This window comes from Oncorhynchus nerka, linkage group LG22, assembly GCF_034236695.1.
Source record: "Oncorhynchus nerka isolate Pitt River linkage group LG22, Oner_Uvic_2.0, whole genome shotgun sequence".
Classification (NCBI taxonomy): Eukaryota; Metazoa; Chordata; class Actinopteri; order Salmoniformes; family Salmonidae; genus Oncorhynchus; species Oncorhynchus nerka.
The window spans coordinates 22,552,625-22,571,843 of record NC_088417.1 but is presented as its reverse complement, the minus strand read 5'-3'; the positions used below and the strand labels follow the sequence as shown (position 1 = coordinate 22,571,843).

The window sequence follows — 19,219 nt, the reverse complement described above, 5'->3', positions numbered from 1 at the left end:
TGGAGAGCCTTACGGTTGAGGGCGGAGCAGTTGCCGTACCAGGTGGTGATACAGCCCGCCAGGATGCTCTCGATTGTGCATCTGTAGAAGTTTGTGAGTGCTTTTGGTGACAAGCCGAATTTCTTCAGCCTCCTGAGATTGAAGAGGCGCTGCTGCGCCTTCTTCACGATGCTGTCTGTGTGAGTGGACCAATTCAGTTTGTCTGTGATGTGTATGCCGAGGAACTTAAAACTTGCTACCCTCTCCACTACTGTTCCATCGATGTGGATAGGGGGGTGTTCCCTCTGCTGTTTCCTGAAGTCCACAATCATCTCCTTAGTTTTGTTGACGTTGAGTGTGAGGTTATTTTCCTGACACCACACTCTGAGGGCCCTCACCTCCTCCCTGTTGGCCGTCTCGTCGTTGTTGGTAATCAAGCCTACCACTGTTGTGTCGTCCGCAAACTTGATGATTGAGTTGGAGGCGTGCGTGGCCACGCAGTCATGGGTGAACAGGGAGTACAGGAGAGGGCTCAGAACGCACCCTTGTGGGGCCCCAGTGTTGAGGATCAGCGGGGAGGAGATGTTGTTGCCTACCCTCACCACCTGGGGGCGGCCCGTCAGGAAGTCCAGTACCCAGTTGCACAGGGCGGGGTCGAGACCCAGGGTCTCGAGCTTGATGACGAGCTTGGAGGGTACTATGGTGTTGACTCGGTCAATGCGGAAGTGGTAAAATGACACGGATGCTACGCCACAGGACTGTTTTGCTGGAATATGTTTCAGGATTCATCCAATGGCATTGAGGAGTATACCACCTCAGTCATCGGCTTCATCAATAAATGAATTGATGACGTTATCCCCACAGTGACTGTACGTACATATCCCAACCAGAAACCATGGATTACAGGCAACATCGCAACAAGCTAAAGGCTGGAGCTGCCGCTTTCAAGGAGCGGGACATTAATCCGGGCGCTTACAAGAAATCCCGCTTTGCCCTCAGACAAACCATCAAACAAGCCAAGCGTCAATACAGGATTAAGATTGAATCCTACTACACCGGCCCTGACGCTCGTCGGACGCTCGTCGGATGATCTGCAACTGGATCCTGGACTTCCTGACGGGCCGCCCCAAGGTGGTAAGGGTAGGCAACAACATCTCCTCCCCGCTGATCCTCAACACTGGGGCCCCACAAGGGTGCGTTCTGAGCCCTCTCCTGTACTCCCTGTTTACCCACAACTCTGTGGCCAAACACGACTCCAACACCATCATTAAGTTTGCTGACGACACAACAGTGCTTCTACACCTGCATTGCTTGCTGTTTTGGGGTTTTAGGCTGGGTTTCTGTACAGCACTTTGTGACATCAGCTGAAATAAGAAGGGCTTTATAAATAAATTTGATTGGTAGGCCTGATCACCGACAACGATGAGACGGCCTATAGGGAGGAGGTCAGAGACCTGGCAGTGTGGTGCCATTACAACAACCTCTCCTTCAATGTGAGCAAGACAAAGGAGCTGATCATGGACTACAGGAAAGGGTGAACCGAACAGGCCCCCATTAACATCGATGTCGACACCAAGACAGACGTGAAGAGGACACAACAACACATAATTCCCCTTCAGGAGGCTGAAAAGATTTGGCATGGGTCCCCAGAACCTTCAAAAGTTCTACAGCTGCACCATCAAGAGCATTCTGACCAGTTGCATTGCCGCCTGGTATGGCAACGGCTCGGCATCTGACCGTAAAGCGCTACAGAGGGTAGTGCGTACGGCCTGGCAGTGCGGTCTTGTGTTCGGCGCATGTGACAAATAAAGTTTGATTTGATTTGGAGGGGTTGAATCGCACATGAGACCCCACCCTTTGAAATGTGGATGTACATGTAGTCTATTAGGTTAGTGTGTTGAAAAGGGATGTAGCCAACAGCTTGAAAATTTATAAAAAGGAATTTCTGCCTTGCACACAAACACACTACTTTCACCTAATAAACATATTGCAGGCTATATTACATGGACCTGTACACCTAAATGTAAGCCCACATTTTATGCATTTTCATAATCATCTGCTTAGTCACAATACAGTATGTGTTATTCACTGGAGGAGGACCCAAAGTGTACAGTAGAAATAATTTGCACTCTCAGCATCATCATACAGATGGCAGTATTGCAGTTTGAGTCGGCAGTCAATGTAGGAAGACTCTTCTTTAGTATATACATGTAGGCCTACAATGTTTTATAGTTTATGCATAATTATAATAATTTGAATCGACCATCGAAGGACCGAGTTGGAACAGTTTTTTCCTGAGAAATAAAGCTTGATGCAAAGTGGGCTCAAACCCACGGTTAAAACGCACTCTCAATTACGAGTGACCGCTTTAGCAGTGGGTGCCACCTAGAAACAGTTAATAGTTAAATTAAACAATTAAGGTTGACCTATATGACCTCTAGGCTTTTCGTTAAAAAAAATACAATTTACGATAAATTTTCTTGGAAGGACCTAATTGATATTTTTCCCATAAAAGCACATGGATGTGTGCGAATCAGACATGATATATTTGATAGGTGGAAGAAGAAGTTGTGCCAGGATCATGTAATCAGTGCCGCCTGGTGCTACTTGTACCACGTTATCTGATGGGACGAGATAGAATTTAGCGTTTGGTCACATCCAAGTAAATCAAACATTTTAATTGCCTGACTCATTTTGTGAGTAAGAACATGAGGTGCGTTCAGTTCGCTTGAATAATTGCTACATTGCGGAACGGTTTGTACTGAATAACACTTTCCCCAAAACCTTATTGAATAGACTTTGAGGTACGTTTACTTTGCTCCCGTTTGGCGGTTGTGGCGAGGTGTGGCTTGACACAGTGAATGACGTATTTAAAAGGCGGTGACCATGCTGACATTGTTTCCCAAGCCACAACCCAACCCCTCCCCGTTTTTCAACTGGTCTTTCAGTACAGCGTCCATTTCCGTTCAATTGTACGTTCCAGAACGTAAAAATGTGCTGAATGCAGCCTGGTTTAACTTGAAATGCGTGCTTATGTTCACATGTATCGACACATTTTGTTGATGTTATTAATTAATCAACAACATTGTTCTACAAAACAAGGAGAGAAGGACAGCAGTGACCTCCTAGCCTTTTGATTGGACATCAACACCTTGACACCTCTCATAGGACTACAACACCCTCTGGACAGGGGGAATAGGTGTTATAGGATGTCTTCGCTACTGTCAGAACCAAACACTGACACACACCGAACACACGCACAGATGCCCACACTTACACACTGATTAGATGATTCCCTGATTTTCAGGGGTGAAAGTATAATTAATTTCTTCCTGGTACGGGACCTCCTATATACCTGCTATATATCAAACATATATCAAACATTTTTGTTTGCCATCATTGTAAATAATAAATTGTTCTTAACTGACTTGCCTAGTTAAATAAAAATCTCTGCCTTGGCAAAGTATCTGTGTTCTCATCGAACCACATAGCATTTTTGGAGCGAAGGCTATAACGTTACCCCCCGTTTTCAAGTACATTTACTTCCCTTTTCATGCCTCTGACATGTGCTAATGATTAAAAAAAAAAGTGGTATAGTAGCCTACAGTGTTCTTGACATGTTGCTTTAATTATTGTGATATGCTCATGTTTTTACCGGTATGGTGTACCCTCACTATTTATTTTTGCCTGGACGCCTTACCAGACCGTACATCCTTTTACTTTGACCACTGGGGATTTGATTTATCCATGGGAAATTATTTATTCTGGCACTAGCCCCGTCCCGTACCTACCCTACACTACGTAAGACTGAACGTGACTTTCCTATTTGCTGATATTTTCTCTGTCCTCATCATGCCCCGTTGCCAAACAAAAAAGCCACGTTGACGAACTGGACTGAAGTCTACTGCTGCTGTTTTTCGCAGAAAAATAGATCTAAACGAGCGTTTTTCACTCTTCCGAAATATATACATTAGATTACAGATGTCTTCGCCTCCGAAGGAAAAAATCGAGACCAAAGGAGGACATCTCCCGGCTGGTATTAAACCTTATGTTTCTTTTTACAGCACAAACATCGCTTTTGTTTTCATGGTTCAACTGACATTGTTATCACTGCATACGCATTAGGCCTATGTCAGTAATTGTGTTGGGCAACGTTAGTTAGATACACACACTACTCAAGTAGCTAGACTAACATTTGTGTGCTGTAGAACGACATCTGAAAGCTTACGAAATATATTTTTTTTGTTGCCTGCCGCTAAGTCTGATTTCCCTAATAACGCATTACGCCTGTACATTGAGATCTAACGTTGCACATGTTGCCAATGTTTTATTGCCGGTGCGCCATCAATCCTAGGCCTGTATCTTCTATTGTGGCCTAGTTAGTGGAAGCTACCGTATGAAGCCTTGGTGCCAGTCTGTTTGGTTGTCATTCCACTTATTGCTGTAGGTTTGACATGACAATTCCATAAGGAGTTGGCAAGAGAGCAGAAACAGACTGGCATCCAGGCTATGTAGCTAAAGTCTATGTGGGGGATCTGATAACAGTCCTAAGGAGTAGCCTACGTGGACATAGAAAGTAGGGCACATAGCCATAACTGACTAAAGATTACAAGTAGTTACTAGCTAATGTTGCTAGGACTGCCAGGTGGTGGAAAGACATGATCTCATTAGTAGGATATGCCTTGTCTTAAAATATTCGAAGGGTGTTTTCAAACAATTTTTGTTAATTTAGTGGGGTTCGCTTAATTTTTTGTCCAATGTGAACATTCCAAAGGAACTCCGACCCCTCGAGTCCCAGAAGTGAAATGAACTGAGACCGAGAGGGGGTCTGAGTTTGGTTTGCTTGACATCCTCAGTCCGGTTTTCCTTTTTTTTGGGGCAATGTGAACACAAAGCTCCCTATGTCCGTTTGTCATTATTCCAGCACCACACACTAGTCTACTGCAACACTGTTTCCCCTGCCATAACCCCTCACATTGGTGTCACAATTGAGAGAAGATTTTGTGAGTTCGGAGAAAAAAAAAACGTGTTCTGTTTTGGGATATTGATTAGCAATTGTCAAGGATGCACAGAAATGCCAACATATGAGTTTTTAGTTTATTTGTTTACAGTATGTGATATATAGGCTAAGAGAGCTTCATAAGATGTTTATTGATTGTGGAGTTTGCATAGTGTGAAGACAACAGGGTACAAAAATAAATTGTAGCTTACAACATTCAATTACAGCATTATTTAATCTGCAGTTATTCTTTTGCTATTTATTCTGTTACTATTAACATGTCAATATTATTGGTATCTTCTGATTATGATGATTGGCATCTTTTAACCAAATGCAATTTCTTTGCTTCCAAAATGTAAGTAGGCATATAGCTTTCTGACCAGATGGAATGACTTTTCCTGCACATTGTAAAAACCCAGAGTGCATTGAGTGAATGTTGGAAAAAGATCTTGGTTCCTTTCTAAACATAGCAATGTGAAGGCAAAGAGGACTCAAACCACAAAATAGTTGGTTGGGAACTGGCAGAAGAGTTGAGTCCTCATTCAAGGGCAATGTGAATGCGAGGAGAACAGAGTTCTTTAGTGTGTTTTCTTTACCCCAGAGTTCACTTTAATGAGGACTGAGATCGGTTATTTTAAAGAGGATTATATGTGAATACCTTGATTATTGTTTTTGACCAAGTCCACCTCTTCTGCAGGTGGGCCTGTAACCTTCTAGGCTATCTGACTGTCTGTGGTTCATTTTACAGCTTTGGCGAAGGGATTTATTTTTTGCGCCTCAGCCTTTTGTCCACACTACCCTAATGCAGCATTTCCCAAACTCGGTCCTGGGGAACTGCATATTTTGGGTTTTTCCCTAGCACCAGACTGATAAAAATAATGAACGTTTGATGCTGAGTTGATTATTTGAATCAGATGTGTTGTGCTAGGGCAACAAAAACAAAATGCGCAGCCTTTGGGGTCCCCAGGACCGAGTTTGGGAAACACTGCCTAATGTGTGTAGGTGTTAATGTATAACAGCGATAAAGATGTGTGTTGATGTGAATTCATTGTGTGTGACAGTGAAGGCAGGGGGGATGAGGATCGTGCAGAAGCACCAGGGAGCAGCTCCACCTGAGCCGCCTCCTGTCAAGGACAAGGACGACGAGGAGTTTGTGGAGGAGCCTAGGTAACACACAAACACACAAAATAGTTTTTTAAAAATGGAAAAGTGGAGCGTGCATATGTATTCACTCCTTTTGCAATGAAGCCCCTAAATGAGACCTGGTGCAACAAATTACCTTCAGAAGTCACATAATTTGTTAGATTGCACACAGGTGGACTTTAAGTGTCACATGATCTGTCACATGATCTCAGTATATATATATATATATATATATATACACACACACACACATCTGTTCTGAAAGGCCCCAGAGTCTGCAACACCACTAAGCAAGGAGCACCACCAAGCAAGTGGCACCATGAAGACCAAGGAGCTCTCCAAACAGGTCAGGGACAACGTTGTGGAGAAGTACAGATCAGGGGGTGGGTTCTAAAAAATATCTGAAATGTTGAACATTCCCACAGAGCACCACTAAATCCGTTATTAACAAATGGCAAGAATATGGCACCACAACAAACCTGCCAAGAGAGGGCCGCCCACCAAAACTCACGGCCAGGCAAGGAGGGCATTAATAATGGAGGCAGCAAAGAGACCAACGATAACCCTGAAAAATCTGCAAAGCTCCACAGCAGAGATCGGAGTATCGGTCCATAGGATCACTTTAAGCCGTACACTCTACAGAGCTGAGCTTTACGGAAGAGTGGCCAGAAAAAAAGCCATTGCTTATAGAAAAAAATAAGCAAACACGTTTGGTGTTCGCCAAAGGGCATGTGGGAGATTCCCCAAACATATGGAAGAAGGCACTCTGGTCAGATGAGACTAAAATTGATATTTTTGGCCATCAAGGAAAACGCTATGTCTGGTGCAAACCCAACCCCTCTCATCACCCGTGAACACCATCCTCACAGTGAAGCGTGGCGGCAGCAGCATGCTGTGGCAATGTTTTTCATTGGCAGGGACTGAGAAAATGGTCAGAATTGAAGGAATGATGGATGGTGCTAAGTACAGGGAAAGTTGAGGGAAACGTGTTTGAGAGATTTGAGACTGGGACGGAGGTTCACCTTCCATTAGGACAATGACCCTAAGAATACTGCTAAAGCAACACTTGAGTGGTTTAAGGGGAAACATTTAAATGTCTTGGAATGACCTCGTCAAAGCCCAGACCTCAATCAAATTGAATCTGTGATATGACTTAAAGATTGCTGTACACCAGCGGGACCCATCCAACTTGAAGGAGCAGATTTGCCTTGAAGAATGGGCAAAAATCTCAGTGGCTATATGTGCCAAGCTTGTAGAGACACCCCAAGAGACATGCAACTGTAATTGCTGCAAAAGGTGTCTCTACAAAGTATTGACTTTGGGGGGGGTTGAATAGTTAAGCACGCTCAAGTTCTGTTTTTTTGTCTTGTTTGTTTCACAAAGGAATGTTGTGTAAATCAAATGATACAACCCCCCCCACAAAAAAAATCTATTTTACTTCCAGGTTGTAAGGCAACAAATAGGAAAAATGCCAAGGGGGGTGAATACTTTCACAAGCCACTGTACCTGCACACATATACAGTTGAAGTTTCCCTACACCTTTAGCCAAATACATTTAAACTCAGTTTTTCACAATTCCTGACATTTAATCTCAGTGAAAATTCCCTGTCTTAGGTCAGTTAGGATCACCACTTTATTTTAAGAATGTGAAATGTCACAATAATAGTAGTGAATTGTTTTTTTCATCATATTCCCAGTGGGTCAGAAGTTTACATACACTCAATTAGTATTTGGTAGCATTGCCTTTAAAATGTTTAACTTGGGTCAAATGTTTCGGGTAGTCTTTCACAAGCTTCCCACAATAAGTTAGGTGAATTTTGGCCCATTCCTCCTGACAGAGCTGGTGTAACTGAGTCAGGTTTGTAGGCCTCCCTGCTCACGCACACTTTTTCAGTTCTACCCACACATTTTCTATAGGATTGAGGTCAGGGCTTTGTGATGGCCACGCCAATACCTTGACTTTGTTCTCCTTAAGCCATTTTGCCACAACTTTGGAAGTATGCTTGGGGTCATTGTCCATTTGGAAGACCCATTCGCGAACAAGCTCTAACTGATGTCTTGAGATGTTGCTTCAATATATCCACATAATTTCCCTACCTCATGCCATCTATTTTGTGAAGTGCACCAGTCCCTCCTGCAGCAAAACACCCCCACAACATGATGCTGCCACCCCCGTGCTTCACAGTTGAGATGGTGTTCTTAGACTTGCAAGCCTCCTCCTTTTTCCTCCAAACATAACGGTCTTTATGGCCAAACAGTTCTATTTTTGTTTAATCAGATTAGAGGACATTTCTCCAAAAAAGTACGGTCTTTGTCCCCATGTACAGTTGCAAACCGTAGTCTGGCTTTTTTATGGCGGTTTTGGAGTAGTGGTTTCTTCCTTGCTGAGTGGCCTCTCAGGTTGTCAATATAGGACTCGTATATGTTTGAGGCTATACTTTGTTGGAAAAGTGCGTGGTGCTTCATGCCCCCCCACTAAGATCTGCTCTGGGTCTCGCCTGTTGAGCAATGTCTGTTTATCCAGGTGAAATATTTACACCACACTGTGTGTGTTGCGTTTACCTCTGTGTGTACTCTCCAAAACCTGTTGAGCAACACGGTGAGAGTTTGGTATAAGCGTTCAAACTGAGCTGTGGCTCTCGCTCCTCTCTTTGGCCGGTCCTTGGGAGCAAGCAGGAGCGAAAGAGGTTTAAAGTATTGGCTTACCCTATGCCCCAGCCTGAAGAGGGAGGTTGCCATAACAGCTCCTGCCCCGGGTCCTCTGGAGAGATCAGAGGCAGCAGTGAAAGTGCCCGTGTGAAATGCAGTAGAAATCCTCTGATGCGGTCATCTTGGTTCTTACCCTGGCTCTGGCTTTCCTTCAGTCGCTCATTTAAGAGCAAGGTTAGTGTGTGTGTCCTGCGTGCATGCCTGTGTCCACTCTGAGAGCAGGTGGATGCTGTATAGCAGCTAGTGGAGCGAGGTCACCAAGGGAACGCCTGTCATATACAATTTAGACCTAGATGGAGAGATGGGAGGAAAGGGAGAGAAGTTTACAGTAAAGGCAACAGAGCATCGCCATAAGCACTTCCTGTACACAGCCTGAGGGGCGGGACCTCTCCCCCACTCTTTCTCTCTATCCCTCTCTCCCGCTAGCATTTCGCTACACCCGCAATAACATCTGCTAAACACGTGTATATGACAAATACAATTATTTCTCTTTATCCCCTCTTTTTGTCTCTCTTTCCCCTCATCTTGTCGATCTGCACTCCAGACAACTGACTGACTGCGCCTCAATCCTCTAATCTCAGAGGAACTCGTTTTCTCACTGATTAAATTTCTCTCATACCAGTGTAGTTAGACTGTAATAACATGTTGACATTACTTGAAGATAACGTTTAGGCTACTTTAAGTGAAGTACTCCAATACAGGTATACTGCAGCGAAGTGGGCCTGTGTCTGTCAGTCATTAACGTCTTGACAAGGCCGCTGGTGTTGTACCAAGGACGCGAGCGACTTTATGTAGGTTACCTTAATTGTGTATGCTACGTTAAGTCTCTCTGCTGCCCTGCCCAAACCTCCAGAGGTAGAAGCTGAGGACAGCTTTTCACCTCCGGTAATGGTTCTGCTGTTACATCAGACAGGACTCGTTTCTCATGTCAAGGTCCATTTCCATCTCGGGATCTCTTGTCTCTCCCCTCATCACCCCCCCCTTTCCTCCCTCTCCCCTACTGTGTGAGTTGCAGTGTAGAACCAGTCCAGTATTAATGATAGTCATTTAGCAGGGTGGCAGGCAGATCCACAGCATCACAGTACTGTGAATGAGCTCACGGAGGTCTCTTTCTCTCGCCGTCTGTGTATGTTTGTTCAATTGGATCAAACAGAAGCACTTTCTGTTCCTGTCTTTTATAACCCCCTGTAAGAGAAACTCCAGAGTTGGTCAGTGTTTCTGACATCGACACGGGCATACATTCATCAGACATTTCATCTCAACAAAATGTGATCGTGTCTCGTCAAATAATTGACATTGAGGTAGGAGTCTGATGTGTTTAACCCCTCTTTCTGTCTCTAGCCCACCAAAGCCCACTGTGGTCGTGTCAGGAGTGGTTACAAAGGTAAGACCAAAGTGTGTGTGTGTGTGTGTGTGTGTGTGACCCACCCAGATGTCCTTGACAGGGTCAGATGGGGCAAGACTGCTCCTAGCGTCGTGTTAGCACTGAACACAGATTGTTGGAGAGAGCTACCAGATATCACCTCGGACTGGATTCTTCACCAACGCACACACACACTAAGCTTAGCCTACCCTGGCCCCTAGGATATTGCCATTTACCCCCACCCTTTCCACTCACACCATGCTTACCCCCATCTAAGCTCACCCCTCTGGGGTGTCTACTAGCTCTCTCTGTACATCTAGGCTTGCCTTTTTATTCTCTATTTGTCTGTGCTGCCATACCTGCAGGCTGCGACAGCCTTAAATAAAGCCTGACGAACCAGGGGGCAGCTGCAGAGATTATATTCTCCCACTGAGATGACCTGAGAGAGGGGTTCTCCCTGATCAAGTCTAACCTTTCTGCCTCAGATTTATATTTGTTGAGGTTTGGTAAACTAAACTAAGTTCCACTCATTTATATTGCATTCCTATGGAGAGAGAAAGAGATGTCTCTCTGTACATACTGTACATCTCTCTCCACCTCTCATTCCATCTCTCAAACACACAAATACATTTCTCTATAGCACACACATTCTCCATCACTCTCACTCACTGATACACACCCCATCCCTTCCTTTCTCTCTCCCTCACACTGATACACACCCCACCCCTTCCTTTCTCTCTCCCTCACACTGATACGCACCCCACCCCTTCCTTTCTCTCTCCCTCACACTGATACACACCCCACCCCTTCCTTTCTCTCTCCCTCACACTGATACGCACCCCACCTCTTCCTTTCTCTCTCCCTCACACTGATACGCACCCCACCCCTTCCTTTCTCTCTCCCTCACACTGATACGCACCCCATCCCTTCCTTTCTCTCTCCCTCACGCTGATACGCACCCCACCCCTTCCTTTTCTCTCCCTCACGCTGATACGCACCCCACCCCTTCCTTTCTCTCTCCCTCACGCTGATACGCACCCCACCCCTTCCTTTCTCTCCCTCACGCTGATACGCACCCCACCCCTTCCTTTCTCTCTCCCTCACGCTGATACGCACCCCACCCCCTTCCTTTTCTCTCCCTCACGCTGATACGCACCCCACCCCTTCCTTTCTCTCTCCCTCACGCTGATACGCACCCCACCCCTTCCTTTCTCTCTCCCTCACGCTGATACGCACCCCACCCCTTCCTTTTCTCTCTCCCTCACGCTGATACGCACCCCACCCCTTCCTTTCTCTCTCCCTCACGCTGATACGCACCCCACCCCTTCCTTTCTCTCTCCCTCACGCTGATACGCACCCCACCCCTTCCTTTCTCTCTCCCTCACGCTGATACGCACCCCACCCCTTTCTTTCTCTCTCCCTCACGCTGATACGCACCCCACCCCTTCCTTTCTCTCTCCCTCACGCTGATACGCACCCCACCCCTTCCTTTCTCTCTCCCTCACGCTGATACGCACCCCACCCCTTCCTTTCTCTCTCCCTCACGCTGATACGCACCCCACCCCTTCCTTTCTCTCTCCCTCACGCTGATACGCACCCCACCCCTTCCTTTCTCTCCCTCACGCTGATACGCACCCCACCCCTTCCTTTCTCTCTCCCTCACGCTGATACGCACCCCACCCCTTCCTTTCTCTCTCCCTCACGCTGATACGCACCCCTTCCTTTCTCTCTCCCTCACGCTGATACGCACCCCTTCCTTTCTCTCTCCCTCACGCTGATACGCACCCCTTCCTTTCTCTCTCCTCACGCTGATACGCACCCTTCCTTTCTCTCTCCCTCACGCTGATACGCACCCCTTCCTTTCTCTCTCCCTCACGCTGATACGCATCCCTTCCTTTCTCTCTCCCTCACGCTGATACGCATCCCTTCCTTTCTCTCTCCCTCACGCTGATACGCATCCCTTCCTTTCTCTCTCCCTCACGCTGATACGCATCCCTTCCTTTCTCTCTCCCTCACGCTGATACGCATCCCTTCCTTTCTCTCTCCCTCACGCTGATACGCACCCCATCCCTTCCTTTCTTATATATTTATATACCTACCTCATATACATTGCCATCCTAGTTTGATCTTATTCCACTGTGTGTGAGTGCTTGCGCTTGCATTCCCGCCCATATATCCAGAGGTTTATATAGATGATGTAACCTTCCCATCTGGTCTCCCTACTGCACCATAATATCAATCCATACATGTATTTATTTCTGTTTACATACAAACCAAGACAACATTGATTAATTTCCAGGAAGGGAGGATGTGGTATCGAAGGGAGGATGTGGTATCGAAGGGAGGATGTGGTATCGAAGGGAGGATGTGGTATCGAAGGGAGGATGTGGTATCGAAGGGAGGATGTGGTATCGAAGGGAGGATGTGGTATCGAAGGGAGGATGTGGTATCGAAGGGAGGATGTGGTATCGAAGGGAGGATGTGGTATGGAAGGGAGGATGTGGCATCGCGGTATGGAAGGGAGGATGTGGCATCGCGGTATGGAAGGGAGGATGTGGCATCGCGGTATGGAAGGGAGGATGTGGCATCGAAGGGAGGATGTGGCATCGAAGGGAGGATGTGGCATCGCGGTATGGAAGGGAGGATGTGGCATCACGGTATGGAAGGGAGGATGTGGCATCGAAGGGAGGATGTGGCATCGTGGTATGGAAGGGAGGATGTGGCATCGCGGTATGGAAGGGAGGATGTGGCATCGCAGGGAGGATGTGGCATCGCGGTATGGAAGGGAGGATGTGGCATCGAAGGGAGGATGTGGCATCGCGGTATGGAAGGGAGGATGTGGCATCGCGGTATGGAAGGGAGGATGTGGCATCGCGGTATGGAAGGGAGGATGTGGCATCGCGGTATGGAAGGGAGGATGTGGCATCGAAGGGAGGATGTGGCATCGCGGTATGGAAGGGAGGATGTGGCATCGCAGGGAGGATGTGGCATCGCGGTATGGAAGGGAGGATGTGGCATCGTGGTATGGAAGGGAGGATGTGGCATCGCAGGGAGGATGTGGCATCGCGGTATGGAAGGGAGGATGTGACATCGTGGTATGGAAGGGAGGATGTGGCATCGTGGTATGGAAGGGAGGATGTGGCATCGCAGGGAGGATGTGGCATCGCGGTATGGAAGGGAGGATGTGGCATCGCGGTATGGAAGGGAGGATGTGGCATCGCGGTATGGAAGGGAGGATGTGGCACCGCGGTATGGAAGGGAGGATGTGGTATCGCGGTATGGAAGGGAGGATGTGGCATCGCGGTATGGAAGGGAGGATGTGGCATCGCGGTATGGAAGGGAGGATGTGGCATCGCGGTATGGAAGGGAGGATGTGGCATCGCGGTATGGAAGGGAGGATGTGGCATCGCGGTATGGAAGGGAGGATGTGGCATCGCGGTATGGAAGGGAGGATGTGGCATCGCGGTATGGAAGGGAGGATGTGGCATCGCGGTATGGAAGGGAGGATGTGGCATCGTGGTATGGAAGGGAGGATGTGGCATCGCGGTATGGAAGGGAGGATGTGTATTTGTGGGCTGGGTTCATGGAACTTCAGATCGAGGGTTTAGACCATGTGGGTAGACACTCCTGGGACACTCCTCCATTTGAATTCGATCACTTTTTTGACAGCAATCCCTTTTTTTAATTTAAACCACTTTCCATACGTCTGCCCATGGAAGAAGTGGTCAGAAAGCTCAAAGTTAACACGTTTTGCATACCCCACCCTAACATGAGACATCCATGTCTTCATCACTGGAAAAGGTTGAGTTTGATTATCATTTGAAAGTATACAAACAGTTATTTTTACTATTTCCTACATTGTAGAATAATAGTGAAGACATCAAAACTATGAAATAACACATATGGAATCATGTAGTAACCAAAAAAGTGTTAAACAAATCAACATACAGTTGAAATTGGAAGTTTACATACACCTTAGCCGGAAGCTATACTGTTACACTGGCAATACTAAAGTGCCTATAAGAACATCCAATAGTCAAAGGTATATAGAATACAAATGGGATAGAGAGAAATAGTCCTATAAATACTATATTAATTACAACCTAAAACCTCTTACCTTGGAATATTGAAGACTCATGTTAAAAGGAACCACCAACTTTCATATGTTCTCATGTTCTGAGCAAGGAACTTAAACGTTAGCTTTCTTACATGGCACATATTGCACTTTAACGTTCTTCTCCAACACTTTGTTTTTGCATTATTTAAACCAAATGGAACATGTTTATTTATTTGAGGCTAAATAGATTTTTATTGATGTATTATATTAAGTTAAAATAAGTTTATTCAGTATTATTGTAATTGTCATTATTACAAATACATTTTAAAAATTGGCTGATTAATCGTTATCGGCTTTTTTTGGTCCTCCAATAATCGGTATAGGCGTTGAAAAATCATAATCGGTCGACCTCTATTCTGTCACAATTGATTGACTCAAACGCATTAAGAAGGAAAGAAATTCCACAAATGAACTTTTAACAAGGCACACCTGTTAATTGAAATGCATTCCATTTAACATGAAGCTGGTTGAGAGAATGTCAAGAGTGTGCTAAGCTGTCAAGGCGACGGGTGGCTTTTTGAAGAATCTCAAATATAAAAAATATTTTAGATTTGTATAACACTTTTTTGGTTACTACATGATTCCATATGTTATTTCATGTCTTCACTATTATTCTACAATGTAGAAAGTAGTACAAATAAAGAAACCCTTGAATGAGTAGGTGTCCTAAAACTTTTGAGCAGTTGTGTGTCGGGGGGGGTTTAAACCTTTTTAACGTCATTTATCTAAAAATGGGTAAACCGATTTTTGTTTAATATTTGTCTATGTTGTAGCTGAGATTTTTGTGTTGTGCCTGCCATCGGTTGAGACACAACATGCTCTTAAATACAGGGTGGGTGTCATTTCAATCATAGAAATAGAATTCATATAATTGACCTATTCCTTCAGACCACTGCAATTGAACTAGTACACCATTTGAAATTGAACTGAAATGTTTTCCTTCTAATTACTAACATAATGATGGCCACCGGTCTACTTGTTGCTGAATGTCAACTTTGAAGTAAATGTTCATGTCTATTCTATTATCTATATTTCTATGATTTCAATAGGTTTCCTATGGAAGATTGACAGTATCATTTAAAACAGATATTCCCATTCAAGTCAGTGTTCTATGATGTGTGGACTTCCTTCCATCTTTGATACCTTTTGAACGTCGAAATTGAAATTATATTCCCACTTGAGTACGTTTATCAGCCGAAACATCTCACCCACCCTGTATTCAAGAGCATGTTGTATCTCAACCGATGGCGAGCACAACATAACCTCATATGATGTAAAATAGGTTCTAAGCTACATTATTTTTTGATAATTTACCTATTTAAGGTTAAATTTTTACTTAAAAAAAAAAAAAATAATAGTTTGACAACCCTGTTTGTAAGCTTTTAAAATGATGTCAATGTCAGCCGTTTATCTTCTCCAGTGATGAAGACATGGATGTCTCATGGCATGGCGGGGAATGCAAAATGGCTCAACATTCAGCACCTTTTATCTCTAAGGTCCAAAAGGTCACGTTCTGAGGACTTCTACAATGGGAAAATATGTATGGAAGGATTCGTTCAAATCAAAAGGGGTTCAGTCAAAAAGTGATTGAAATCAAATGGATTTACTCTCCTAGGTCTCTGTACTGGATTCTACTGTGTGTGTACACACACTCACACACACACACACAGCATCCCTGTGGTAATTAATCAGAGAGCCAGAATATTTAGAATAGACTGGGGTCAAGCAGATCTGCACACCAGGAGAGACTGCGCCTAGACATACAAGTGATAGACACCACACGCAGGTGCTGCTGGATGCTTGGAGGTGCACTAAGGCCAGTGTGATGTATTGAAGCTATAGGGCTCTGACTAAAAGGCCTGTAGTCTGAGGGCTGATCAGCTTGAGGAAAGTGTGTGTGTGTGTGTGAACACCTTTTGTACTGTAACACACCTGTACTAAGTGGATGTGTGTGGTTGTGTTCTCAGGGTGATAAGGACTTCACCCCGGCGGCAGCCCAGGTAGCTCACCAGAAGCCCCAGCCGTCTGTCACCAAGATGCCCCAGAACCAGCACCTCACCCAACAAATCCACCAGCCCCGCAAGTGAGGCTACCGCCAAGCTTACCATCCCTCCGCTAACTCTGCTACAGTTGGCCCCACAAGGCGCCAGCAATCTTCCCAGACACAGCTCTACGGTCAGTTTTGTGTTTACCCCCCTCCAATGGTTAAGTAAGGATTTGAGGAGGCGAAACTGATCCTAAATCTGTGACTAAGGGCAAGCCAATGCAACGCATCATCAATGAACGACATCAGCCAACCTATCACAGCAGCCTACCGACCAACACAACAACCACAAACCAATCAAAGAACTGGACAACCAATCAATTAAGCATGCAACCAATTACCATAAGTGCTCAGGTTACAAGGGAATCCCCTGTTAAGCATTCCATGTGATCCCACTCTCCTCATACTTGGGTTATTATACTGAACAGAAATATAAATGCAACAATTTCGTCCTCGCACTGTTAAATGCGTTTATTTTCAGCAAACTTAACATGTGTAAATATTTGTCTGGACATAACAAGATTCAACAACTGAGACATAAACTGAACAAGTTCCACAGACGTGACTAACAGAAATGGAATAATGTGTCCCTGAACAAGGGGAGGTCAAAAGTAACAGTCAGTATCTGGTGTGGCCACCAGCTGCATTAAGTACTCCTCCTCAAGGACTGCACCAGATTTGCCAGTTCTTGCTGTGAGATGTTACCCCACTCTTTCACGAAGGCAACTGCAAGTTTCCAGACATTTCTGTGGGGGAATGGCCCTAGCCCTCACCCTCCGATCCAACAGGTCCTAGACGTGCTCAATGGGATTGAGATCCAGGCTCTTCACTGGCCATGGCTGTCTTGCAGGAAATCATGCACAGAACGAGCAGTATGGCTGGTAGCATTGTCATGCCAGAGGGTCAGGTCAGGGTGAGCCTGCAGGAAGGGTACCACATGAGGGAGGAGGATGTCTTCCCTGTAGCGCACAGCATTGAGAATGCCTGCAATGACAACAAGCTCAGTCCGATGATGCTGTGACACACCGCCCCAGACCATGACAGACCCTCAACCTCCAAATCGAACCCTCTCCAGAGTAAAGGCCTCGGTGTAACGCTCATTCCTTCAACGATAAACGCAAATCTGACCATCTCTGGTGAGACAAAACCGCAACTCGTTAGTGAGCACTTTTTGTCAGTCCTGTCTGTTCCAGCGACGGTGGGTTTGTGCTCATAGGCAACGTTGTTTCTGGTGAGGACCTGCCTTACAACAGGCCTATAAGACCTGTCAAGCATCTCTCAGCCTATTGCGGACAGTCAGCACTGACGGAGGGATTGTGCATTCCTGGTCTAACTCTGGCAGTTGTTGTTGCCATCCTGTACCTGTCCCGCAGGTGTGATGTTCGGATGTACCGATCCTGCGCACGTGTTATTACACGTGGTCTGACACTGCGAGGACGATCAGCTCTCCGTCCTGTCTCCCTGTAGCGCTGTCTTAAGGCATCTCACAGTACGGACATTGCAATTTATTGCCCTGGCCACATCTGCAGTCCTCATGCCACCTTGCAGCATGCCTAAGGCACGTTCACGAAGATGAGCAGGGACCCTGGGCATCTTTTTTGTTGTTGTGTTTTTCAGAGTCAGTAGAAAGGCCTCGTAGTGTCCTAAATGTTTCTCTGACCTTAATTGCCTATGGTCTGTAAGCTGTTAGTGTCTTAGCGACTGTTCCACAGGTGCATGTTCATTAATTATGGTTCATTGAACAAGCATGGTGAAACGGTATTTAAACCCTTTACAATGAAGATCTGTGAAGTTATTTGGATTTTTATGAATCATCTTTGAAAGACAGGGTCCTAAAAAAAGGACTTTTCTTTTTTTTACTGAGTTTATGTAATCATCAGTCAATGGAAATAAATTAATTAGGACCTAATCTATGGATTTCACATAACTGGGCAGGGGTGTAGCCATGGGTAGCCAGGCCCACCCACTGGGGAGACAGGCCCAGCCATTGGGGAGCCAGGCCCACCCACTGGGGAGACAGGCCCAGCCAATCTGAATGAGATTTTCCAACAAACGGGCTTTATTACAGTCAGAAATACTCCTCAGCACCCCCCAGGTGAAGAAGCCGGGTGTGGAGGTCCTGGGCAGGAGTGGTTACACATGGTCTACGGTTGTGAGGACGGTTGGACAGATTGCCAAATTGTCTAAAACAACATTGAAGGCAGTTTATGGTAGAGAAATGAACATCCAATTCTCTGGCAACAGCTCTGGTGGATATTCCTGCAGTCAGCATGCCAATGTCACGCTCCCTAAAAACTAGAGACATCTGTGGCATTGTGTTGTGTGACAACTGCACATTTTAAAGTGGCCTTTTATTGTCCCCAGCACAAGGTGCACCTGTGTAATGATCAGGCTGTTTAATCAGCTTCTTGATATGCCACCCCTGTCTGGTGGCTGCATTATCTTGGTAAAGGAGAAATGCTTACTAACAGGGGTGGAAACACAGTTTTGCACAAAATATGAGAGAAATAAGCTTTTTGTGCATATGGAACATTTCTGAGATTTTATTTTTTTAGCTAATGAATCATAGGACCAAAACTTTACATGCTGCGTTTGTATTTTTGTTCAGTGTAGTTCTAAGGGAAATGTCATAGACCATACACACAATCCTCCTTCATTTCAAGTGTGGTTATTGTCAACACCGCATTTCAGGGTTCCAGGGAAATACATTTAGGGAAGGAGTAATTTCCTAAGTTTATTTAATAAAGTTTAAAATTATATACTTTTTATTTTACTCAGTTTGTTTCTTGAGTCAAGTCCTTAGTCAGTGAGTGGACTTAAGCATTAGGTGTGGTTGTCATGAATAAAGATTTAACTTTAAAATCA

The 19,219-nt window shown here is 45.4% G+C and overlaps 1 protein-coding gene across 1 annotated transcript; it reads left to right on the top strand.

Annotated features, from left to right (window-relative positions):
• The first annotated feature begins 3,801 nt into the window (after nucleotides 1-3,801).
• LOC115105009 (death-associated protein 1 homolog) lies at nucleotides 3,802-19,219 on the top strand. Its single transcript, XM_029626518.2, has 4 exons — nucleotides 3,802-4,015; nucleotides 6,040-6,145; nucleotides 10,172-10,214; nucleotides 16,278-19,219. Exons 1-4 carry the CDS (start codon nucleotides 3,961-3,963, stop codon nucleotides 16,395-16,397), a joined length of 324 nt encoding a protein of 107 aa, XP_029482378.1. The 5' UTR covers nucleotides 3,802-3,960; the 3' UTR covers nucleotides 16,398-19,219.